The 26,926-nt window shown below is 37.9% G+C and overlaps 1 protein-coding gene across 2 annotated transcripts in view; it reads left to right on the forward strand.

Annotated features, from left to right (window-relative positions):
* The first annotated feature begins 7,794 nt into the window (after window positions 1-7,794).
* The window catches only part of MMS22L (MMS22 like, DNA repair protein), a 97,813-nt gene continuing 78,681 nt past the window's right edge, over window positions 7,795-26,926 (forward strand). Inside the window, exons 1-9 of one of the 2 annotated variants that reach the window (XM_054197048.1) lie at window positions 7,795-7,903; window positions 9,383-9,570; window positions 11,746-11,871; window positions 15,032-15,084; window positions 18,090-18,177; window positions 18,274-18,457; window positions 19,580-19,673; window positions 21,629-21,759; window positions 25,703-25,816. In XM_054197048.1, coding sequence (XP_054053023.1) covers window positions 7,799-7,903; window positions 9,383-9,570; window positions 11,746-11,871; window positions 15,032-15,084; window positions 18,090-18,177; window positions 18,274-18,457; window positions 19,580-19,673; window positions 21,629-21,759; window positions 25,703-25,816 — 1,083 coding nt within the window. In that variant the 5' untranslated portion in view covers window positions 7,795-7,798. Of the gene's footprint in view, window positions 7,949-9,382; window positions 9,571-11,745; window positions 11,872-15,031; window positions 15,085-18,089; window positions 18,178-18,273; window positions 18,458-19,579; window positions 19,674-21,628; window positions 21,760-25,702; window positions 25,817-26,926 lie in introns of both variants that reach the window. The other variant, XM_054197050.1, reaches the window with a different exon arrangement.

A 26,926-nucleotide genomic window follows, 5' to 3' on the forward strand; every position in this document is an offset into this window, starting at 1 on the left:
ATTCTGCACCAAAACGTTTGTGAAATGGTTTAGTCAAAGGTTCCTGCTAAGCTTCATGTTGGATTGCAGAGTTGTGCCTTCCACTCCCCCACGTCAAATCCCCTTCACATTTGATGCTACCAACATACAGTACACCAAAATGCTGATAGCCAGAAACTCATCCTCCAACATCTAGAGTATGTGTTTATCACATATTCTGTAATATCACCTTAAAAACACTGGTTCTTTCCAGGACTGTGCATCGTCTTTTTCCTCTCACTCTTCGAATAAACTCTTCCTTGATGTTGCCTTATGTCTATAGTCTTCTCCCAGACAGACCTTGGTTCTAAACCCTGTACACATTTATTCTCAAGAGCCCATAGCTTTTAGAGTCCAACTTATTTCAGTCACATTTCTGTGTCCCTCCTTGTCCAGCAACCCTTCATGGATCTCCTTGCCAGTCCCTATGCCAGGAAATTGCATTGCCTTTCAACACCCTGACCCCTCTTTGCACCGTGGTGCCCCCACCACAGCTTTATAATGTCCCTTTTTTACAGAAGTTGTTTGCTCCACCACAGCCACTCTTCAACAAAACTATTCCTTATGGCAAAAATACCTTCAGCCTACAGCTGGACTGATACAATCCTTCAGCTGTACCTATGGAGTCTGTATTACCACACCAGAAACAATTTATGTACCCAAGAGCCAAAAAGCTTTCAGCTCAATTGTTATTGGACCTAGGGTCTTTTTGATGAAGTATCACATAGGAGAAGCAAAGATAATAAATAGAGTCCAGTTAACAGAAATATTTTGAGCATAAATTCTGCTTTGCTTGTATTCGGCCCCTTTCTTCCTCAGTTTCTTACTGCCCTAACCTGTCAACTTCCCGGGATCCACATGGAATTCTATCGCAAGGAAGTTGTAGGTCTTGAAAAGGCTGTCTGTGTTGCTAGAAATTAAAAGGGTAGGAGTTAAAATTATTAACTGCACACATTATTTGTATTTCTACTGTTATGATTATTCATTGTATTAAGACAGAGCCTAAAAGTCCTCTGTTTTGTGCTCTACAAGCTCAGAAAAGAAAATACAACAGTGTTTTCACCAGAGACCTTGCAATCTAAACATAAAGAGACAAGATTCTACTCGTAAAACGATGAAAAAACATAGTGTGATAGGAAGAAATCTCAAGGACATCAGCAGTCTAAATGTTGTCAACTCATGTACAAATGTAAAAAGAGTTTTAAGGAGGGATTATTTGGGAATAGTAAAAGCCTACCAAGCTTCAAAACAAGCATGGGGAAAACTTTAATAAGAATGGCTGAAAAATTAGCAAGTGAGCAATGAAAGCTGGAGTTTAATGAGGATACAAAGTAGCTCCTAGCATAACAGTAGGTACAGAAAGTATGTATAGATGATGAGACAGAAGAGAAGACAGTTGGAAGTGGCAAGATGCTTTGGTGCAGTACTAAGTATTCTTACTACTATTTTTTCTGGCCTACTATGGATGCAGATAAGAACTGCAAAGTTTTATGGATTTACATTTTATAGAAGATTGAGCATGTGAACTCATACAGTACATTAAAGCCCAAACTGAGTTTATAGTATGAATATTTATCACTATTCTACTTCATATAATGTATACATAGACTTATATATAGGTTGGAATTCTTAATACCGAGTCTATTATATGGAATTTTACGGACTAGAATGCATATGATATGCAAAATATTTCCTGGAAACCACTACTGAATGTAAATGCATTTGAGATTTCTATCAGATATTCTGATTACCATTATTCCACTGGCATATATCTTTCAGTGGAGAAACAGATAAATTTGGAATTCAAAATATTATCAGTAACTCTCTTTTCACTCTCAATATTTGTTTCTTTTGGTTAACCTTATTCTTTGTCAATTGAGTTAAAACAATGACTCGAAAGGGAGATACCCTGGCATATGTATCCATTATTCCTCCTAGAATGTAGTACTTCCACTGGTTTTCATGGGAATTATGCATATGAAAGGACTGCATTATTAGGCTAGATTAAGAGAAGACATTTGGAAATACTTAACTCATCATACCACTTCAGAACCTAATATTTATAAATGGCACTTGAGCCTGGAGCAATATAAATAAAAGCACAACTTACTACTCCTGGAAATATATTATGGATGGATTTTTCTTAACTTTTTATTAGAGATATCACTAAAAATTGCACTGCGTTAAAACTATTTTCTTAGCTTTTTGATATACGAACAAATACAGAAATATAAATCAGATCCAAAAAAACTTGCAGTATTCCTCAACCTGGGAAGTTACAGGCCAAGAGACTGTAAAAGGATTACATTCCAAATATATAAAATACATGGTCCTTAAAATTTTCTTTGTTAGCTACTATGTCTTCAAGACCAGATTATATTAACCCTGATCCCCTGGAAACATCGCAAATCATCTTCAATTCTTCAGACACATGACTCTTGCATTTTGGCTTTGGAAATGTTGTTCTCCTCCCATGCCATTACAATTCGGGGATACTATGAATCATCTTCCTCTGACCTAGGAATGACAGCGAGCCCTTCCTTCCCCAGAGCTAAAAATTAATTGACCTCCGCTTTACTTTAACAGACCAGGTAGACGACAACTTGCTCTTTCCTAGATAGCTCAGATGTAGAATGAATCTGCTAGGCTAGTTAGAATGAGCTAACTTTCTAAGTTTTGTGGTTTTTTTTTTCCTAACTAAAACATACTGTTCATGTTTGCTGCAGTTAAATCTGGGCCTTATTTTCCGGTTGCCACTAACACCCTTGTCACTTTCACAAAAACATTTTCTCACCTGAGTGTTGTAGTGCCTCAGCTAGGTTTCATCTTTTTATATGGTACTAGATTGTATCCTGGATTAACAAATGTCATTGCACCCACAATGTGCACGTCATATTGTTAAGATTTTCTTCAGAAAACAACATAAGTGAAAACTACCTCTCATTAAATGAAATCATAGAACTTATATGCAATTAGAATATCATGCCTTAGTCTGGAGCAGTGCATTTCAAGAAAGAAGAAACAGGGAGAGGCCAGAGGAGAGCAACAAGAATTAAAGATTTGAAGTACAAGAAAAAAAGAAGCTTTTTTTTTTTTCCAATAAAGAAGAAAACAACTAATTGGGATTGGCTAAGAGAACACAGTGAAAACACGACTGAATCTCAACTAGGTAAAAGTCTCCTGCAAAGAGGAAAATAAATTCCCTGTAACCACAGTGCAAAAAATAACAGGTTCAAGTAATTTACTTTCAGCAAGTTACATTTAAGATCAGAAATCAGGAAAAACTTTCTAATGGGAAGGCTACTGAAATGCTGGAAGAGATTACTTGAGCAAGTAATCATAAAAAATCTTACGAAGACAGGCAAGCATTCATTAAAGAAGAGAGATATTATTGATCCTGGCTTCGAAGGGAGAGTGAAGGGGTGGGCATGACACCTTCTTGGAGTCCTTTTCAACTGTATGATTCTATGCTTAAGTGACTGAAGAAACGTAGCTATGTAGCAACAGTGATACCGTTTTACAATACCACTTGCTGTGGGATCTTGACTTGGAATGAAAGTCTTATTCTGCAAAAGACTCCATCAATTTCTTCACGTAGACAGTCAGCTAGATTGTGATGCAATCTTCCGGCTATGCATCACCTAGCTACATTGATCTAATCTGCAGCTTCTTTATTCAATAGTTTAACGATAATTACTTTCAGGACTAGACTATACATAAACATCATGTCTAATCTGGTCACGGTATATAGCACTTTGTTTGCTAAGAGGAATAACTTAGTAACTTGTCCCATGGCCTTTAAGGCCAGACAACACTAGCTACAGCTGCTAATAACACCAAATTCCAGATGTAGTCCTTGGTGAAAAATTTTTAAAGGAATTACCTTTAAAATATTTTGCTTCAAAAATTTAGATGTCCTCAAAATTCTTAATCCCATATCTGTATTTGACCATGAAGTTGAGATCTTTAGTGGTTTTCTTTAAATTTAAGCCTAAAACTTATATTGGTAGACCATCTTTAATAATTAGAACTGCAATCCTTTAAACACTGCACAAGAATATGTTTATTTCAGAGTAGTCTTTGGAGAGTTAACACAAAATAGGTAAATAACCTTCCCTAGTCAGATATTTTGTTTCCAGTAAAAATTTATGATTGTTCTAATGTGAGAACTCAGGACAAATGTACAGCTGCCAGTCTAGCAACTAAGTATGGAAAAAGTAATATTTTCTAACTTCATTTCAGTATTGTTGGGTTTTATTCTATAATAAGCAGCATACAGAAGTAGGAAAATTGCATAACTGCAAATCTCCTACATTCAAATCACCTGATGTAACACCACGTAAATGATCCACGGAAAAAAGAACAAACCTGCATTATGATTGACATTTTGGATGGTGAGAACTAAACTGTTAGAAAAATAGCATGTTTTTTAAAATATGTATACCATAAAGACCACGACAGCTGAAATAGATACAACCACAATATAGCAAGCATCAGGTGTTCTCAAAGTTTCTACACATAACAAAGTAGCTCCCATTCAAAACATCCTAATTTGATAGAAGTTACAAACACCTGTGCTTCAGATAAAATCCTTTAAAATACATTTAATCTCTCCTACTGGAGATTGCTCTCTGATGGTGTGTACATTATTGTCCTTCTCACAACCTTTAAAAAGAGGCACAAAACAACTCCACCTCCACCCTCCGATCAGTGAAGTTGCCAAAAACATGAGTCCAAAGTGAAATGCGCCCCCGGTTTGCCCCCTTGGGCTGTCCGCAGCGTACTCACCAGGGTGGGCTAGTTTGGAAGACTTTCTTCCCCTCCCCCTGCACCTACATACAATGAGGGAAAATGGAAAGCAGTTTCAGCATTAAATTTGAACTTCCCCGCTTTTGTTAGCATGAGTCACCACCTTAACATTATCTCAACTGTAGACTTTTATCTGTGAACATCTAAGCCCTGTCTTGTGGAAAACTAATTACTGAGCCACTGAGAGGCTTCATAATGTCCTGCATTTAAGTCCTGAACATCATACATAATGCATAGGAAGCAGTCTCTGCACTCTGATTACAGAACACTGTCATTAAGAGAGCAAATTAAAGATGTGAATAATTCACTGGCTGAGCTTATTGTCAGTGCTGCATTGTGAAATTAGAATTTCTAATAAGTACTGCAATTTTTTTAACCCAATTAACACAGAGAACATCTTGAGTCTGATTAGTACAATAAAAATTATTACCTTATTCTTTTGCTTCACAACAGCCAAATTAAATACTGTACTTAATTATGCAGCATTCATCGCTTCTGTGCTAGAAATAATAATAATAAAAAAATCTCACTATCACTTTAATAAGACTTCCAATATTTAGAGTGCAACCGAAAAATAGAGCATATGAATTTCCAGCACAATTTCTTATCACAAAGTTACTGGCTTTTTTTTTTTTGCCCTTTTTTTTTTAGACTTTGAAAATCGGTTTTACTATCAGCAGTCAACCATGATGTCACTGCTGAAGTCCTCTCTGGAAACAAAAATGTATTCGGAAAAAAACCCCCACAAAACGACCCTTCCAAACAAGCTCTGAATATATATTGTGAATTAACTTTCTCTGGGTTGATGTGAAGACAGAAAAAAAACATTATCACTTACTGACTTGAAACCTAACATACAAATATACAAACATTGAAATATATGAATATACACACATATACATATACACATACGTTGTTTCAGACAAGACGCTCAGGAAATATACTATGAAAAAGCAGGAGCTGGATCAGCTCTCTTACCTCAGTTCTCTCTTGGCACGGGATAGATAACATCCTTTCATCCTAGAAAGGAGAAAAGTCCAATTCAACATCGAGCGTGTTGATTTTCCCCCACACGGTGCCTGCTGCCATGTTAAATAAAGAAAATGATCACTGAGGATGCAGCTTTTGTCTCCAAATATTTTAATACTGCCTTTTAGTGTCAAGGTCCCCAGGAGCCTTAGCACATCTGGCAGCAGACACCACTGGCTGCAGCTGCTGCAATGGGCTTTTTCCTTAACCCTGTTTCATTCCCAGCTCCTTTTTCTTCCCCATCCTGGGTTAAGTTTAATCACCAAGCATGGGTGGGGAAAAAAAAAAAAGAAAAAAAAAAAAAGGGAAAGGTGGCATTGCAATCACGAGCTTTCTTGGTTTTGTCCTAGAGACAGGGACTGCTGCAACCACCTTACATCTTTGTCTAGTTATTTTAGCATGTGCGTGCAAGAGGAGAGGAAAAAAAATAAAAGCTGAAAATTATTCAAGCATAATGCAATAGACGTAAAGAGAGACAAAAAGACAGGGAGGAAGAGAAAGAGAGGGGAAGAGAAAGAGGGAGAGAGAGGGAGGGAGAGAGGAAACAGAAAGACTAAGAGAGGGAGAGGGGGCTGTCAGTGCAGATAAATCTGCATATGGAAATCAGGGTTATCCTGGGTACAGTTTTATTTAACCATGATGTACTGCTTTTTTAATTAGACAGGAATTTAAAGAAGGAAATGAGGGATTCTTACAGACACAGGAGCAAACGAAGCATTTTTAATCACAGGAGAGTTTTCACAGCAAGCTGTAGCAGCCACAGCAAAACTTTTTATAGCAACTTTCTTCTTAGAAACAAAAGTTTCATGCACTGCTGCTAATTTACAACAAAAAAAAAACAACAGGCAAAACTGGAAGAGCATTTTGAAATGAAATCACACAAAGGCAATCCAAAAACACTACAATAACTATTAAAAAGACCCAGAAGCCGCTAGGTGCACAGTATGCATTTTAAGCTAAGTTATGCCAGGCAGAGGCTTTAGGACTTTCTCCCTGGCCCCCTTATCCAGCGGTGACTGTCATACCCAACGAAGGCGCTTCAGTAAATGAAAAGAGCAAAACCCAGCCTGAATTTCAGGTGTTCCCACGCCTGATGGGAACTGCCTGTGTCGCTAGACGGGAGCGGTACCTGACAGACATGGGAAGGTTGAATCAGGGTCCGTAAGGGATCAGGAAAAACCAGGACCTCTCACCCGTGGCTGTGCGGAAGCATGGGGAGGAGTGAACCCAGGTGGCTGAGGAGGAGGAAAATGAGGCTCAGGTACAGGCTAGATGAGAAGGAAACCAAAGAAAGGTAGCAGACAGCTGGAGGGCAGGAAGATTAGGGCAGCAGTCTGAGCTGGGGCACTTACTAGCAGTAGCAAGATGGTGACTTTCAGGTGACAAGTGGCCAGGATCAACTCTGGGTGGCTGGGACCCACTGAGGGGAGCTGCTGGAGTCCCATGGGCTGGGGGAAGCCGGGGGAGAGTGACTACCAGGAACCTCCACCTAAATGACAAGCGGGCGAGGAAGAAGTACATTAGGAAGAAGTACATTGGGAACGAACAGGCACTGGGAAACGTGTCCACGGCACGGCTGAGAGGAACGAGGGGCAGAAGCCGGAGGCGGGCAGGAGTCCACGCTGAGGGGAGCGCGGCGGGGCCTGCGGGCCGTGTCGGGGACCAGCCGCGCCTAGAGCGGCCCCTACAGGCGGCGGGCAGAGGCCCAGGGGGCCGCAGGGTCGCGCACCAGCAGGGTGAGGCGGACGGACGGACCGACCGCCACCCGCCCGGCGGCAACCGCCTGGCGGGCGACGACCCCGGGCGCCCGCGACGCTCCGCCCTGAGGCGGGCGTAGGGAGGGCGGTGGGGAGAGCGGAAGGGAGCGGGCGGGCGGCCCCTCCCCAGCTCCCAGGGTAGAGGAGAGGCGGGCGGCGAGGGAAGGAGGAGCGGCCGGCGGCCAATGGGCGCCGCGGCGCTTGCGCAGTATGGGGCTGGCGCTGGGGCGCGGGACCTACGGAAAAGCGTCTGGCCGCGGAAAGGAAGCGGCGCCTCCGCAGGCGCGCAGGTACTGGGCCGCCCTCCCTACCCACATCCCCCTGTCCCGTCCCAGGTTTGTCCCGTCGCGGCCAACTGGGGCTGGCGAATCCCCCCGGCCCGGGAGAGGAGAGCGGCGCTGGGCGTTACGGGTGGGGGAGTCGTGTCCATGGCGGCTCCCCGGCGGCTGTGCTGCCCGGTGGGCCTTCCCCGGCCGCCGGAGAAGTCGTTGTGCAGCACGGCCGGCCGGCCGCGGTGGCGGTGCTTAAAGAAGTCAGGAATTGGTGCCCCTGGGTGAGGGATGTGATGGGCAAGTACAGAAGTGATGGGGGCTGCGACCATGAAGAGCTGCCTTTTTTGTGCTTTTTTTCCCCCCAGTGTTTTCTGTCGTGCGGGGCGATTTTGATACCCCAAAGTGATCAGACTTCCCTTAGAAACTCTGCTGACTTAGGGCATGCCCTTTAGCTGCTTATTTCTGCCTTGCCAGCTGTGCTAACACACCTATACGCAGGGTCCTGCTGTAAGCTGAAGCACTGAAGTCATCTTTCCACTTAAGAGTTGCATGGCTTCTGCTGCGTGGCCGACTGCATCGCAGGAATCTGAATGAAGGAGGAAAAGTACGAGAGAAACTTCTCTCTTTTTTTTTTTGCTTTTTTTTTTTTTCCTGTCATGCCTCTGTATTACCAACCTCTAGCCACAGCGTAAACTGGTTTCTGCAAGAATGGTGTAAAAAACTGCCAGCAATGAAGCTTAAAACTTAAATTAGAGTTAATAATTTTAATTACATTGTTTGCGTATTACTGTAGAATTCTGTGGCACCTGTTGCCTAGTTCTAGTCTTGCAGTATGTTGTATAAAATATTAATTCACTAGTCTTAACTATACTGTGAACTTCTTTTGGACATGATCTTCCTTACCCTTTTGCTTCTCTTTTTTCAGATTGCCGAGAAGTCAGACTTTTTTAATAGAAACTTCCAACTTGAGCTATGTCAGAATCATTTTCTGGGCCTTAAAACTTTAGCATTTCAGGGTTCCGTAATTATCATATGGGGGTGTATTTCCTGCCTCTTAGAAAGAACTTGAGCTGTAATATTGCCTTAAAGTCATGGACAACTGGGAGCCTGCAATGCATGATGTGTTTTCATAGCATAGCTATTCTGGCTGTAAAATGAAGTGCTGCTGAAAGTAGCTTCCCCATGCCTTGTAATGCATTCCCTCCTCTTAATTTACCCTCGTGCTACTCAAACCTCATGACTAATCAATTTAGAGAGCTAAGCCAGAAGAAAATGAACCTATTTTGGTTTTTTTAGGGTTAGCTTTTCACTGAGGTGAATCCCTGAACAGGTTGTGATGGAGGAAGATGGAGCTGCACAAAGTTTGATGTTATGGTTAGTCAGATCTGTGTCCTCACTTAAGCTGAAGGAGATTGTGGGGAGTTGTAACAATGAGAAAATTATTTGAAGAAACACTATGAGTGTTTTTTAATTTATCTATTTCTTTTTTTGAATCAGGTGGAAGCAATGGACGATGACTTTGAGGGTTCCTCCACACCCCTGTTTCTCACTGAAAGCTTGGAGATGGCAATAGAAGTGGAGAATGAGAATTCAAAGCCGCCTTGTTTTTCCTGTGCTTTTGACAACCAAAATGGAGGGAGAAGCTTCTCTGCAGAGTCATATTTAGCAAGTGGGTCTCTTAAGAGGTATGGGTGTTTTTTTGAGTTGCAAATACCTTACCCTTCTAAGATGGTCTTTTCACTGGTGTTTGGTGCTTCTAAATGCCGACAAGGTTTCCAAATCTGTTCTTCAGCTCTTATGATCCTGAGATCAACTTGGTGGTATATGAAAGCAGGAAGGGCAATTGTGTTGATAGACTGCTTCGAAAGGTGTACTAGGTACAGTTCCTAGCTTTGTGAACTTTAAGATATTGTAAAGGACCTATTACAGGCCTGCTAGGCGTCTGAGACCCCCTTAAATTTCTGAGGAGGCTGCAACACTGCTTTTTCCAGTCATATGCTTTATTCAATGCCAGCTCTTTCTCTCTTTTCCACGTGATAGAAACAAACCTGCACTGCCCAGCTTCCCCAGATCGCTGGGACTGTCCTTTGTAGCTTTAACACCATCCTTCTTAAAGCTCTACCTCTGCGTGCATTCTGGATTTAAGGTTCATAAGTCACATGCATAATAAGCAAGTATTTTATGTGAGATTCTAAAATGTCACTTTGGTTTAGTTAATATCTTCTTCACTGCCTGTGATCCAGCTTAGTTTTGTGTGCCATTTGCTGGTCCTTCACGGGTTGTCTTGTTTTTCCTACAAAAACATAATCTTTCTGTCCGTTTTTCCCAGTACTTTCTCTATGCCTTTGAACTTGAAAATTTTCTTACTGTGGGTTTCTTCTGCTAAGCCTCATATTTTGTGTTGTTACTTTGGGGTTTTATAACCTTCATTTCCACAGCTTTTTCTGTAAAGCCTTAAAGGGTATTCCACTGTACCTCTGCCATTCCCTACCTTATTTATCTTTTTTTATTGTTGGATCAGAGCACATTCATTCAAATTGTTGTCAAATAGAGGACTGAGAGAGCTGCGTCTGCATGAACAGATCAGTAATGAATTTCCACACTGACAAAGAGGCATTTCATGACAGAAACAATTTCATGTGAAAACTCACTCAGGACCTTGTATGTAGACAGGTTTCCCAGATCACTACAGTCAGGATAATACTGTTCTCCTGTCCTTTATTCACCTTGTCTACTTGGATTGTAAATTCTTGGAAAAGGCTGTATGTGAGGGACTCTTCTGTCTTCATTATCTAGAACAGGAGTAACTGGATTTAATTGCTAAAGGCTTCAAACCAGACCAATGTTTAGGCAGTTACCAAGTGAACTACAGGTGTTGTGGGAGATTGGGCCAATTATTCAACAGATGGTCTTTTTGCCTCTGAGAACTGAATAGTGCAGTTCAAGAGGAATATGAATATAATAAAAACAGTACATTTTTTAACTTTTAAGAATAGAAATATTTCTTGCATCTTAGTGAATTCAGCTTCATCTATGCTGAATTATTTTATGAAAGTCAGTAGGAAAATTATGAAATAATTTGTTTTGATGTCTTTGTTGTTATTATATGGTAGTCTTGGGATTTTCTGGAAAGCACATTAGTGAAATATTTCTATATTTGCACAATTAGTAATGTTTTAACAATCTATACAGATGTCTAAGTTTCTCCCCTTTGAGTAAAATGGTAATTCTGTTTTTATTTTTTTTTCCTTTAGCCAGAGCAAGGGGTAGTCATGGCCTAGTGTTAGTTTAAGTTATCATAATGAAGTCACATTTTGTGACTCTCATCAGTTCACCTACCTAAAAGTGTGCTTTTATTAATGTGTTTTTATCAGTGTGTTCTGTATAAATATTATTAAATGTCTATAAATCTATGTCCTAGCATTATTTATTAGGCCTATAGTGTACATTGAGACAGATTCCATACATACACTTACAGTGAAGCACGTTATCTAATGTAGCAGCCCTTTCTGCTAAGGACAGTCTGTATGTTATGTCTCAGCCTTTTTATAAGGATGAAGATGCTTCAAGGTAGTAGCTTATTAATTTTTATGTGTTTCTAAAATATACTGTGCCCTGTGACTATATCGTGTTTTTCTGCTCTTGAAGCTAAGAGTTGTCATATTTTATGTACTATATATTACATTGCTATAAAAGGTGTAACAGTCTGTCTTTTGAGAGCACTGCTACACCTTCCTATCTATAGTATACGTTACTTATATATTGATAAAGTATAAGTGATACATAAGCCAGATGTAGATATTGTATTCTATAGGTTTATTACTGGGGAATGTATGAATATTGCTGGCTCTATTTTACAGGGTTTTGCTGAGACTAGATCCTTCTCCAAATGACTATGAAGATGATGTAGTGGAAATGTTCGGCTTTCAGTGGGTTACTGAAACAGCATTAGTTGAATCCTGTGGACTTCTCTTTGGATTATTTAGGTATGATCACGTTAGTGTATTTTATAATTAATGCACTTCTGTAATCATACTCACCTTAAGGATGTAACAACCTTTTCAAGTTTTTGATAGTAAAATCATAAAAGATTGTGGGCTATGCAGTGCAACCAAAAAGATTACGCTGTCTGTCTAACGCTCCAGTAAGTGATGGGCAAGACACAATTATGGGAAGAAGTATATTTTGTGTCCCAGATTTTTAATATTGTGGGACTTAATAATAAGTTTCTAAGCAGTGTGGTGCGTATCTTAGCCATCACCAGATAAAAATTGGTAAGTATAGTTATTACAACAGTCTTGTGATTAATTTAGAAGGCTCTAGCTTCAGAATAAATGAGTAAACTATATAAGATTTCGGTGAATGAGATTGTGCTACCAATATAATTAAAGTTGTCTTTTAAAGATTTTAAATCCTTTTTTTCTGCATAAAGAAAAGTGGAGGTTAAAAATCAAATACTGTAAATGCTGGATGCAGCACTTTCTTCAATTGTTTGGATTAGGATAGCTTCAGCAATCTCTTCAGATACAGTTACTCACTGTTTGACTAATTCAATGTAGATGTTTAATCTGGTCAATGCAAATACACAGATCACCGATAATCCTCTTTGCTACTGATAATCCTCAGGATGTACGGCACATACAGAGAGTGGATGGGAGAGGAGCTTTTCTATGATTCCACAAATACATGTGGTATATTCCATCATTCCTTTGATTGTAGTAGATTCTTCCATCCCTTTAGGGTATGACCAAGGGCATGATGTGAAACAACATTAATAGGGTCTGGCTTATCAAAACACGGTGGCATAGATGACCGGACCTATATTAAAACCAGTATTATTTAGCTTTGCTTGTTTGATGCAAGCTTTGTATTCACTGTGATTAAAAAAATAAATAAGTAAATAAAAAGAATCTTATAATGAAGGAGATCGTAGGATAACTTAGTTAAAAGAAGCAGTGTACCCCTTCCAGCATTAGTCTGATCTGTTTATTAACATAAAATCACTGGGCAGTGAGGCAGTGATATAGTTGATCTCTTGAATTAAATATTTTTTTTTTCTGTAATATGAACTGCTCTGTAATTGTAATAGAAATGAACATAAGGCATAATATATTTTATTGTGGTTATTAAGTTATTCAAGCTATACATGTTTTAAAACCTACTGAACTGGTAGGAATAATGGATTTCATCTAACTCTTGGCTGTGAAAGTTTGGTTGCTAAGCTGTCTTTTGGTGTGACAAGTCCCTCTGCAAAGATATTCTCTCTTTCAGTTCATATGTTCAGTCATAAAATGGAATGCTTTCATTTATAGACCGGTTGACAACTGAAAGTAGGAAAACTCCGTTTTCCATTGTAGAAATCATATGTGTTAAGTACAAGTTATAATGATTCCTGAGGACAAGGTACCTGTAAATAGTTCAATTTATAAAGTACAGATAATATCTATGTTTACATGCATGCTTACAGAAACCTAATCTTTTTAATGTGTCTGTAAATGTTATAGATTGTTATTTAGTATTTTCAATATTGTCATTAATAATATTGTACATCAGAACTGCAAGTTAAAAACATTAATTGCACAGCAAAAAGAACTCTTACCTGTGACTTTTTTTTTTTACGTGACTGAAGATGTGTGAGCGAAAGTGAGTAAGAGCTGTGTAACTATTTAAATGTCTATGTTAAGACAATATATCTTTGATTAATAAACAGAAGTACTGGCTTAACTGTTAGAATATTTATTTGCAAGTTAAATGATTTAATGATTAACAACCATGAGGATCGATCTTTGAGGTACAAATTGAAATTACTTATTTAATTGATGATATCTTTATGATTCTCATGCATAGTTTGTGCTTTTATTTTATCAGCCCACTGTATTCTATCTTTTGTCAATTCAGTGGAGAGTCTCTTATCTTTTTCCTATGTGGCTCCTTTCTGACACCATCTAACCTTCAGCCTCAACAGCCCCCTCTCATGAAGCCCTCCTGTTTTAGACTTCCTTCCTTTCTACATGATTGAAATGCTTGAGAAGTTAATGCAGAAATTCATCCTTGATTTCAAAACAAAACAAAACCCACAACCCATCTAAATGGCTGAAGGTGATCTTGGGTAGCTGACAGGATTTTATCCAAGGAAGGAAGAGCTAAGGGAGATAATTTTAATGTGTGCCTGCCCTTTAATATGCAGGTTACAACCAGGGGTTTTGGATCCTAGTAGGCACTTCCTAGTTTTCAATTTATTTATTATTTTCATAAGAACATTTGATCTGGGTTGGATCCAAGTATCCTGTTTTTGAATCTTTTGGTAGTTGCTGCTTTGACTGTATAAGAAATGAGGCAGAGAGCTCCTTCCTCAATTTATGCAGCATTTTCTTTCAAAAGTCTGTCTTACACAGTTGCGCTTTTCATGTATTCAGTTTAGCACCATGTTATCTCTGTGGAGACTATACTTGAGACCATTTGAAAATAACAGTTGTTGCAGAACATGGCTGAGTACTTACCTATGTTACAGCTTTTTTTAATTTTCATTTGCAGTTAGCAACTTCTTTAGAAGTGCTCTCCCCTCCCCCAAACTTAACTGAGTTTTAACTTTTTTAGAGATACTTTCTCCTCTTACTCTACTATATTTGTTTCTGTTTATCTTTTATGGTCAAGTTAAGCAGCAGACCACCCTAAGCAGGAAAAGCTGCTGACAGAATTTACTAGTGCTCATTCACAAATGAATTAATTTAGTGTATACTGAATGTATGCCACAAGGACTGACTTTCAGGTTTATTCTGTGGTCAGATATGAAGCTGAGTTACACTTATGGAAAGACCACTTACAAAGAAAGGCTTTCAGGGTTTTTGTGCTTGTGATTGTTTTTTATCTTCCCATGATATTTAGCTAATTTTGTATTTGTTGTTACTGTATTTTAATGTTTTAAAAACAAGCAAAAATTCTATCCATTGTCATCCTTTGGCACTTGGATGTGTCTGTTGCTTTCTGCTAATACTCTTTCCTAAGTTACGTTTCTGTAAGCTTTTTCAGAAATACAAAGCAAGGAACAGCTCTCACCTCTCTCTGTTCTATTTAGGCCTAACTAAAATGTAGTTAAACAACTTTTACCTATATAAATACCATAAACTTTTGTATTCCTTTAATTAGGCAACAGATATACAGACTGGAAAACCTAGTACAAATGAGTTCATCAGATTTTGGTAAGTTTAACACATTTAATTTGACATGGAGATAGGTGTTTGACTACCTTTTCATTATAGAAGTATATTATCACAGATCACACTTGTGCTTTGACTCTTGACCAAGGGCTCACGGAATGTACGACAGAACAGCATATAACCAGCATAAACCTGCAGTAAGGGTACAAATATAGGCAACCAAGTGATGTAAGGTAGTGTGAAAATAGATAGTGGAAATGTTGTCAGTTTGGAGCCAGATCTGCCTGTCTAGTAGGTGCACAGGGCAATTCTGAGCTCAGTGGGGAATTTCGCATTAATTTGACTTGAGCTAAAATGTCACTCCTAAGGTCGAACTACCTTGTAACTTTTTAAACTAAAAATGGAAAGTTGCATCAAAATTCCCAATGACTATTTTAGTTACAAAGGTAGCGGTTGGGACTTTTTTCAATGTTCTCTTGGGTTACATTTAAACAAGCTAGTTATATTCACTTAGTTTAGAGTTATTTAGAAACTTAATTTATCTTTGCTGCAGGATCAATAAAATGAGATCACTACAAAATGCTTTGTTTCAATTAAATACTAAGGCATGAGAAGCAGTATGTTTCTGAAGGATTATTATTGCAGCCTTGGGCTTATTGTAAGTTTGAAGGCTGAATTACTTAGCAAAGTTGAGAAGTTCAGTAATTACTCAGAAATAAACTAGCTGTAGTATCTTCTCATTACAGACGAATTGTTAGTGTTCTAAGAGTACAAGTGAATATTTTATTATTTCGGTTTGATATTGTCATGCTCTGCCATTTAAATCATTGGTATGAATTTGTCATCAGGCTTTTTTCATGTTGATTGTATCTTAAAAGTCTAATTTTGTTGACAGTTAATACATAAGTGGAAATAGCCATATTTTAAATTAAAAATGAACTTTTATATAATAGCTGGACACCAATAAACTGTTCTGTAGTTCTTTTTCCCTTAAATTTAAGCACCTGCTTTGTTCTCGTCTTTGTATCCTGTTCTTCCTCTTGTCAAATAAGCTAGAAAAATAAAAACCTGCTGAATTTTATGTTTTGCACTAGGCTTTCTTTGTGACTTGCAGAGCAAGTCACTGATATAGCCATGACTTAGCTCCTGCTTGATGCAAGCAGGCTAGCAGTAGAGGAGTGTAGTGAGGATTAAAATATTTAAAATGATCAGGCAGTATGATGTTAGGTATTATTGATGTCTTAAATAAATGCACTATTGCCACTGTTTAAAACCTCTCGTTAGAGTTTTAGCTCAGTAAATCTCTGTTGTCTGTATGTGTTTATATGGATATCAATATCATACATTTAATTTCCTGTCAGTCTTAATGAGCTTTGAAGGCTTTGTACTGAGAACTTTGTAGCATGGAAGACATGTAAAATATTTTCTTATGCTCTTTTTTTTTTTTTTTGAAAATGCCTGGTCTGTTCTTAACACTGCTGTTCCTATTTTGTTCCACTTACTTCATTGATCAATGATTTATGACAGGATGCAAAAGATAATGTAGTGAAATAGTATAATATAAAATTTTGCTTAAACAGAACTTCCAAGAACTTATGATAAAATATTTGTAATTGCTACAAAGCAGCAGTAATACCTATAAATAATTCATTTAGAACACAGTGATTTGAGCCTCTAAACCTATGGTTCATTACCATAGCAGATCCTATGGCTTCTTATGTGGTGGGGGTAGACTGTACACTGGAATTTTATGGTACTTGTACCATTTGATTTGCTTTACTCAGTGAGTATTGTTGCTCAAAAGGTACTGAGATAGGCTTACATGCACGAAACTTTATTTGTGGGGTCCGTAACAAGTGTCATACGTGAACTTCAAAGTTACCTGGAAGGCTTGGGGGAAATCAAAGGGAGAGAAAGAGCAAGAAAAGGAAAGAGAAGACTCCCCAGTGGGGCAAGGCGACTGCCATTCCCTGGACATGCAGTCCCGTGCAGTAGGTGACAGAGTTCTTGCCACACATCTCCTCTAGCGCAACACACTTTGATTGGGGCCTGCTCAAACTCCTCGTTTGCTTTTCCCATTTATGATGCTCTTAATGAGTGGCATGTGCTTAATCAGGTACAGCTGTTGCAGGCTGACTGGTTGCTAAGCATTTGTGTATATATATTCTTGGGCAGTAGTTATTGGGTATTTAAATGACTATCTGCTTTGTTATGCACTAAGTTCCATCTTTCCCTAATAAAAGCTGAAAGCTACAAGACAAAGTATAGGAATAAATAAGGAGTGATTCTCACACCACTGGCAGTAGCTTCCAATGAATCTCTGCGGTTATTGATGGTGTTTGAGCTTGCAGGTGCAAGATAAGAAGGGAAACACCATGAGAAACAACAGCTTCAGAGAGCAAAGGAGAGGAGGTATAGTTTAGATTAGTGATGGCTTTTGTCAGAGTTAGGTTGATGGTTGGACTAGACTATCTGAAAGGTCCCTTCCAACCTAGGCAATTTTATGATTCTATGGGAGGATACAGAGCTGCAAGTGAAAGGCAGGGTACGGGATTGGGAATGGACAGCTCTTAGCATTACACGTCTTAAGGCACTGTGCAACAATGTGATGTTTCCTAGGAGGTGAAGTTACATGTTTCCGAATTAGTCCACCTGCCTATGTCCCCCAAGAGAAAAGGGTGCTGAGAAATTGTTTCACACATGCCTTTTCTGAAGGTGTCTTGGAAGCAGACAGGGAGCAGGGCAGTAGGGCTTGAATGATTTCTTCTAGCACTGGTTGCTTGCCTCTTCCACCTTTCCTGAGGGACTGGATACCTTCTTTTCTCTTTGTATCTGGCTATGCACCTGAGATGGTGAGGTAAAGAATGGATCCCTCTGGCAAGATGACTTTTAGAAGTGGGTGTTTGCCACCAGCTACCTCCCAAGTGGTCCTCAGAAAAGAGGATGTCTTTCCAGTGGTCTGGTTTAATTACTGTGGAGAATGCATATGTTACGTGAGTCACAGCGTGGGCACATCTGCTTTAAGGTGTTCATCTCTTTTACTTCAGGTCAAGCTGCAAACTTGCACTCTGAAGCAGAGAGCATCAGGCATCAATGTATTGAGTTTTTGCATTATGTGAAGGTTTTCATCTTCAGGTGAGACTTGCACTCAATTTTCTAACTTATGCACTGAGCTTTGTGTAGCTGCTTCTTATATGTTTTCTGACTGTGTGTCTTTGTATGTGTGTTCAGGTATCTGGAACCCCCTAAAGCGGAAAATGATGGAACGCTTCATCCATACGAAGAAGCATCTGTAGAAACGCAGTTACCATCAATGTTGGTGGAAGAGCTTCATGATTTGACTATGCACATTGGTCACCTTTGTGAACTCCCTAGTAGTGTCCTGGTAGCATTTACTATTCAACATCAGGCAAAGGTTGATGTCTTTTGTAATTTTAAATTTTTTTTGTGTAACAGTACATATTCAACTTGATAAATTTTGGCTGAATAAGAATTAATCTTTCTTCAGGGTGAAATTGAAGTTACACTTTATATTTTGGGATTTTTTTTTCCCCCTTATTGACTAAGTGCCATCCCATGCTTGACAAACACAACTAATGAGCTCTGGATTTTCTGTTGTTGTTTTTATTTATCTATTTATTTTAATGTTTTAGAACTCTTGGAATTCTTCCTGCACTATGCAAATGGTAATACCAATTACAGGTAGATAAGTAGGCTTGAATTAGCGCAGCATGTTTAAAAAATTCCTCAGTGTTTGTCCTTGCTAATGTTTTAAAATTTCTGAGCTTCCCGGTAGGAGGGGCACTTTTTTAGAAATACATTCTGAAATCTCACTCAAAATAGGAAAAGATCACGCATATAAAGAAGAAAAGTGCAGATATGGAAGTAGGCGCTGCACCATTAAACACTAGTTTGGTGAAGTACACACCATTGTTTTGTGCATACATATAATAAATAGTGCTTTCAAATCTTTTAGAAAGAAAAAAGGAATTTCAGTCTCGGCTTGCAAAAACTAATATCTGGAGAGGAATGATCGCTGAGAAGCAGCATTTTTAATCTTTCTGTTTGTTTAGCTTGTCAGTAGGGCCACTGTTGAGCTGATGAAAGAAATAGTAATTTCAAGTAAATTTTAAGGAAGACAATATTGAAATTTTGGAATTACTTTAAAAGCATGCTTTACTTCAGCAGTTTGTGCTACCTGATACTTTTCTGGAAAGGAGAGGATAACTAAGAGTGTTATAAACTGTCAGGCTTGAATCAAGACACTGTGTTTAAATTGTAGTTTAGATTAAATTAAAGACTTCATGAACATCCTCTACAGACAGAATTAATTGTCATGAAGGTTATTTGTTTGTTTTCTTTTTTTTTTTCCCTGTAACTGAATGGCACGTTTGTATGTTACGGTGTGTTTCATCATGGATATCCATAATGTTTATTGCAGGCAAAATATATGCCTATCTTCATGTTCTTAGTACAGTAGCCAGAATGAGCTAAAAAAATGTTAAAAATAAATAAATGTGTGTATTTCTAATGACAGGTCTTTCCCCCATCGTGGCATTTACTGCACCTCCACTTGGATATTAATTGGCTAGTACTGGAACTTCTTCATGTACTAGGTGAAAAAATGATGAGTAAGTATGCTGTTTTTTTCTTGAATGTATTCTTGTACATATGACTTACCTAGATTTCTCATCTTAATTTGTCCAGAATCATTTACTACTTTTGGTAGTGTTTAAGCGTAGCTGTATTTAATTAGATAAACTCCAACATGATGAAAACAGATTCTCTGTGAATCTTCATGTAGTTCAAATTTAAATTAAATATTATTAGGGATTTTTTCTATCAAAACTTGACCAGGGTTATGAAGCTTGTTCTCAACTGATGCTTACAACACAGTAAATAATAACAATACACTTTTTGACGTTGCAAATAAAAATGCATTTGCAGAGATCCAGAATGCATAACAGTGAACAGCAATTTTATGGAAACAATGTAGGAAAAGTGTCCAAGGATGGACCAGAACAAAGAATCTCAGAACAGAGAATTTGCATTGTTAACCATATGGGACATTAAGAAAATACTAGGCAAAGGAAGAAGCCTCAGTAAAAGTACGGGAAGAAAAGGGCAAGGCAATACTTCTTTCTTTTTTTTTTTAAAGGGCAAAAAGTATATTGATAAGAGTAAGCTGTTCATAGAAGCTAGATAAAAAAGGTCATAGAATGCAATTGAATAACCCAACTTCAAAGTAGTTCAGTTTGCTGAAGAAGAATTGTTAAAATACAGAAGAGAACTTTATTTGCTTTGTGAGAATTATGTCTGTTGTTCATGTCCATGCTAGCAAAATAAATCATAAAAATGTACTTTCTTCTGTAATCATTGTGTCACTAGAACTAAACCTTCTCCACTGCCCAGTTGTATGAAATATCAATGTAAGTTCCATATAGGAATTGCAACAGTTAGAGTAACATTGAGGTCTAGAAAGAATGCACTGTATGTTTAGCCCAAGTAACTGCTACTGAATCTGAACACTTGAATTAGCTTTTGCCTGCTCTTAGCACTGTCACAACACAGCCTTGCTCATATTAATGCATCTTTGTTGTTTCTGCATGTCTCTGTTACTGGATAATGTGTGGGTTGGCTGTTCTATAATTCTAAGTGTCTTTTATGATCTGTTGTGGGATAACCTGTTTTCCTTTTTGGGAGGCTTTTGGAGAAAGGATGGGAAAACTGTTGGGGGCAATTTGTTGTCCAGAATTCTGTATTTATTTCTAGATAAAGTTCTGAGTAATAATGCAGTAGTCCATTTTCGTAAGAGAAAGCTTGTGCTTTTTAACAACACTTACTAGTCAAGACAGTAGTATCTCTGCATGTATTATCTTGTCTTGTATTCTTATGCACCTTGTAGAATTTCTTAGGTTCTCATTTCGTTCTGTAAAGTATGCTGAGTGGAAACTTTACACTGCTGAGGCCAATGGCAGGATGGTGGGTTCAGGGCTTCACTCTGCATTTCCAAGAATAAAATACAGGCTTGTTCTACGTATCTTCTGTTCCACTGATGTCAAGGGAGCTGTGCTATTGATAAGATCTTACAGCCTCTTAACTTTATCATTTTATCTGTGTTAATGTCTACAAATGCTCAAGCTGGAATATGATCATGCCAGCTTTTTACATCAACACATCCAAAGGAAAGTGTTAGACCTCTCCAGAATTGTTTGTCATCAACTTGCATATCTGCAAAACATGTCATGATTTCAGAACATGCGCACTGGCATGTGACAAAGAGGAACTTGCAGATAAATAAATCTTTATTCTACTGCAAAAACTGTGCCAATAAAAGGCTGTAATGTGCCAAACTATTTTACAGTCAACCAGAATAATACCAGACTTCAGTGTAATAATGAAGTGTCTAGCTTGAATTTAGAATGGATGAACTTTCCCAAATGAGTTTGTAAATTAAAGTTACATACGGCTCAACAAACCAATTCTAACATATATACAGTACAGATTAGAAAAAAAAAAAATCTTGTCTTGTATTCCTACAGCCAAACGCAGGACTAAATAGGTCTAATTTTCTTTTGTGTTTTAGGACAAGTTGTATATGCTAACCATTTCACAAATCCAACTGGAGAGAATTTAACCAGTATCAGTTTGTTTAAAACACACTGTGGAAGTCTCATATCTGATTTAATAAGCTTGTCCATCAACAAGTATATAAAGGTAACTTTTTTCTTTATACAGGACATGGGCAGTTAGATGCTTGTATTGGGAACCGTATGAATTAGATATTGCAGCAACGCATAGATGACTTCTTACTGCTAAGTTTTAAATGTTATGTATGGCTTTATATCTCCATGTTTTAAAGAGTGTTATTTGTTAGGAGCTCAAATTGTGTTATATTTATTCATGACCATCTGGCAGTTGAATGAGAGAGTAATATTGAAATGCGCTGTGTACAGAGCAGAAGTGAGTGCCACATTTTGTAAGTTCAGTGTGCCAGGTTTAATGCCAAACATGGCACAGTCTAAAAGGTTTAGAGCTATAGATGAAAAAAAAAAAAATCTCTTTTCAAACTCTCTCAACAGGAACAAAAAGAGAATAACTGTAATCCTGGCAGTAAGCTAACTGGACAGTTACAGAATGTCATATTACAGTTTATTGTTGCACTGCTCCTATTGCTGCAACCGCGTCTTTCTTTTACAGCACTTTTACGTTTGTCAAGGGAAACCTTGTCCTTCTCTTTTCTTTTCTTTTTCTTTTTCTTTCCTTCTGTAGCTGCAGTGTTTTTCTCACTTGTTTTGAGCACTCCAAAGCTAGAAAGTCATAATAGCTCCATATAGCAGCTAGTAAAAGAGCTGCGTAATCTTCTTTGACTGTGTCATTGTGAAACCTGCTTTAGATGGGTATGTGCGGACTAAGCGCAGGACTAAATTCTGAGAATAAGTAGCAGTGGCCACTGTATAATTCATGTTTTCCTAGTACAAGGACATGAAAAATGGAGTCCCCCTTCTTTCATGTTATTCTTTGTGGCAGGAGGGGAGGCAATAGCTGTAGTAGTATTTGATAACTTCTTTTCAAACTGTCTTTCTGTAGAGAACTCTGTTAACTTTAAATTATTAAATTATCAAATTATCAGATAATATTGCAACCTCCTCCCCCATCAAAAGGCAAATAAATGAGAGTAATTTTTTTAAAAGGAAGTTTCAAATAGTATCTGTTTACCATTGTACTTGATGATAGGCTTTGAAATGTCAGATGTTAAAATGACAGATTTATCCTCCTTTCATAAAGCCATGTTACAAAGAGAGAAGATCGCTTTGCCACTGCTTTTCGTTAGCTCTCCCTAGGCTTGGGCTGCACATCTTGAACTAGTTCTATTTGAGATTAATTTCTGAAGCGTAGCTTGGACTTGAGCTGGATCTTCAGCTGGTGCCTCCTCTAGTATGCATTCATTGCTATAATCCAGTAATGGAAATAGTGTTCCTCAAAACTGTTGAAAACACAACAGGTACCCATAATAGATTACACTGTCAGCTCATCACTAAAACATATCATTAAGCTTTTGTCTGAGAATATTCAGAAGTGCAGCTCTTAATACTTGTGGGTAACCTCGGAAGGAGGGACACGCTCCACACTCATCTTTTCTGATCTGTTTCTTGGGCAGCTCTGGTATCAAGATGCTTGACTTGGATCATGTACTGAGCCCATTGTGCTCTAAGATACGTTTGGCAGAGAAATATATGTCCTTGGATATCTTCTTTCTATTTTCAGCAGCACATCTCTGGCACCAGAGATGTGTTGTCCCAACAGCACCACAGTTTGAGGTTATAGCCCTTCTTACCCAGACACTGAACTCCTCAGGATGGTGCAAGAGGAAATCCAGACTGACTCTGAAGAAAACAATGTCTCAGTTATCCTTAGTCTAACAAATATCTGTATGGTGTCTTGCTTTGATACTACTAGCCAAACTCTATCCTGGACGGATACTGCACATCTTCTACAAGATAGCAGGATCTCTTCTGCAGAAGAGCACAATAGTAGATGCAAGTAATAGATGAAGAAACCTAGTTGCTGCAACAACTGGTACTCCATGTAAAAGGCTTGAAACTCTCACTTGTAAGATAGTTTGTGTTTCTAATACTTCCATAAAATCCTCCAGTGTTACACCGTATCTGTAATAATAAGTAGACTACCTCTTTCTGAAGGATCTATTTTGCTCTTTGGTGATGAGTCATAACCAGAGTATTTGTGAGACGCGTCAGTTTTGGATATTTAGAGTTAAGTAATCAATTTTACAATGGACTTTAGTTGGCATACTGATTCTTATTCTCAATATAATATTGACATAAGATTAATTCAGGTTGTTGAGAGATTCCCATTACAGATCTTTAAGTAGAAGCATGAGGTGGCATAGGCACACTGAAGAACTCTCAACAGCATATGCAGAATGTGAAGAATATAACTTTAAATATTTCAGCCTTGACCTCACAATGTTCTTAAATGAAATTGCCAGGGTGGACCCTGACAATCAATAGCGTAAGCCGGGCTCTTTGTAGAGAGAGAAAAACAAATTATGTGTCACGCTTGTAAATTCATATTTATAATTAAGTGTTCAGTATTTAAACCTGATTTGGAGCTGTATGAGAACAGTAGTTGTAAACGTGTTAATCTAAAGGTGGATGATAAATAAGAAGTCTGTATCCTTGTAGAATATTATGTAGATTTGAAACTATTGGTGATATACATGTTCTTCTAATTGTGAGAGTGTGGTTTGAAGTCCTTCACTCTTCTGTGTCTTCCACACAGCTACTGCTGTCACTGGCATTGTGTATTTTGATTTAATTTTTATTTTATACCATTAGGTTTCCAAATACAGAAATGATTTTAAGTGCCAGTGTGTTTTGAGAATAGTTGTGCATGAATGGATCACGAAGAGCATGAGGATATAAAAATTCAGCATTCATCTCATCAGATCTAGGTGTCTAGGAGTTAATTGGCTAAACTAGTTCATTTTATTCTTGGGGAAGGATAGAAACAGTTCTGCAGTGAGTTAAATGAATTAGTTGCTCTAGGTACCCAGTTGCTCTGTGTGCCTTATAGGAGTGTAGGTTGATCATTCAAACTTGGATTACTCTTTGTTTAGGGATAAACTTGAGTATGAGCTGCTTTGTCTTGCCTCTTTTCTTTATACATTTCTGCCACTGTGTCCTTGCTGAAGGTAAAACGTGCTGAATTTATGCTATTTAAACAAAGTTTTTTCTCACTGTTTTTACCACCTCTGATTACAGTTCAGTGGATTCATAGGTCCTAAGACAGAGTAAGTAAAGTTTTGTCTATACTATGATTATTTCAAATACAGTGCTGGTAGGTCTTGAAAACATTAAAGTGTATAGAGAATTTTTATGTATTTAGCACTTCCTTTTGCTGTTTTGCTTATTTTGTTTCACAATTCCGGGAATGTAAAACTGAAAGATGAATCACAAGAAGACTACTTTGCATTTGAAATGCATCAGTCTGAGTGAATTTTGTTAAATATGGAATAGTAATCAAATAACGTACATGATTTGAAATATGCTGTTTTCTGCATATTAAAAGAATGCCTTGCAGTAAATTTACCGAAAAGCAGATTTTGTGAAATGTTGTGGGAACATTAACATCCTCATGCCAACAAAAACATATTCTACTAGCATTATGCCTAGTCATTAAGGATTTTTCAGTTAAAAATAACAACAATAATAGCTATTAAATCATTTGAAATCTCTTTCTTATCTTCCCAAGAACATCAAGAAAATCTAATCAATCATTTTCTCTTCCCTACTGTCAGACAATGAATCAGTATTTATTGCAATTCCTTTTCATTTAGGCCTCAGAATCCCATTTTCATTTGATTAAATAATGCTTGAAAGTGGCTCAGAAGAAGCTAAGAAATAGTACAACCTATAACTTATGTAGAATTAGGAAACAGTCTTTGTTGTATGAAAGATACATTTTGAATGTTAATGTAATAATGCACTTTCCAATATGTTATTGTAGCTATATTGTTTAACCACAAAAAAAAATTCCACAAAACCAAATAACCAAAATCAGAGGAAATATTGGTACATAAAATGCAATTTCAAAAGTAACACTTCCCTGAATAATTGTATTGCATATTCTCTTTCAGGTGAGACCTTCTGAGGCTCTTACTAGCCACCATTATTCCTGTGTCTGCGTTAAAGAATTATGGATTCTACTTATTCAGCTGCTGGGCCACAGAAATAAAGGGTCTCACACAGAGGTAATGGAAGAATACTGTTACATGTGCGTGCATGTTAAATATGCAATACAGTTGCCAAATGTTCCCAGATTGCCATGAGTGCACTAGATGATAGAACTAAATTTCATATTTGCTTTAGGAGGACTGCATGCTAACTGTGGTGCTTTAGGCTGCCGTCTTGAACGTGCATCAATTCCTAACTCTAGGTTTGCAGTGTTCTGTTTGGTTATGACCTAGGGCACTGATGAGGAGTGCTCTTTGTGCTAAAGAAAGCAAAGCAAAGGAGTAAACTGTGTACGTTGTGTGGTAGAACAAAAGAAAAGAAAGCATCTTTGCCTGTTTTTTAGATTTCTTTATTATTATTTGCAATTTATGTGTTATGTCGTGCAGTGATTCGCCTCTGGATATTAGAAACACAGGTAGTCAGACAAATGATCCATCTAACCCATGTTTCTGTCTTTGATACCTATACCTTAACTACCTATGTGAGAACAACCTGGTTTTTGTTTTTGAATCTTGTAGTTGCTGACTTCTTTTGATGCCCCATTATACTTTGATTGGAAGAGCCAATCGCTACCTGTTCTTCTTCCTTGTATCCATATAACTTTATATGCCTCTTCAGATTTTTTTTTTTTCCTGATATCTCCTACCTTCTGCCTTTTCTAGGCTGAAGAATCTTACTGTATTCAGTCATTTATACAGGTGCCATTCTCTACCTGTGTTCATCTTGGTCACCCTTCTCTGAACCTTTTACATACTACCACATCCTATTCCTGTCCTTTGAATTGCGAGTACCAGGATTGCATGTTGTATTCAAAGTATTGATTAGTTGGCCATGTGATTTTATACACTGCATAATGATGTTTTCTGTTTTATTCTTTTCCTTTGCTAGTGTTTTCTACTGTTTTGATTTTTCTTTCTTGACTGCTGGTTAGAATTGAGCTGATGTTTCTCTGAATGAATATTAAGAAGTGTCAAAATACTTTGAAAGTTTTCTGAAATAATCCTTATAAAAACCAAAGCTGCCATCTGCACAATGAGTACGGTTCTCTTAGTATAGCATGAAGTACTTTGTAGTAGACTGTTTGTGCTGATAGTTATTTACTCATTAATGACAACAGATGTAAAGGT

Source organism: Rissa tridactyla, chromosome 3 (assembly GCF_028500815.1).
Source record: "Rissa tridactyla isolate bRisTri1 chromosome 3, bRisTri1.patW.cur.20221130, whole genome shotgun sequence".
Classification (NCBI taxonomy): Eukaryota; Metazoa; Chordata; class Aves; order Charadriiformes; family Laridae; genus Rissa; species Rissa tridactyla.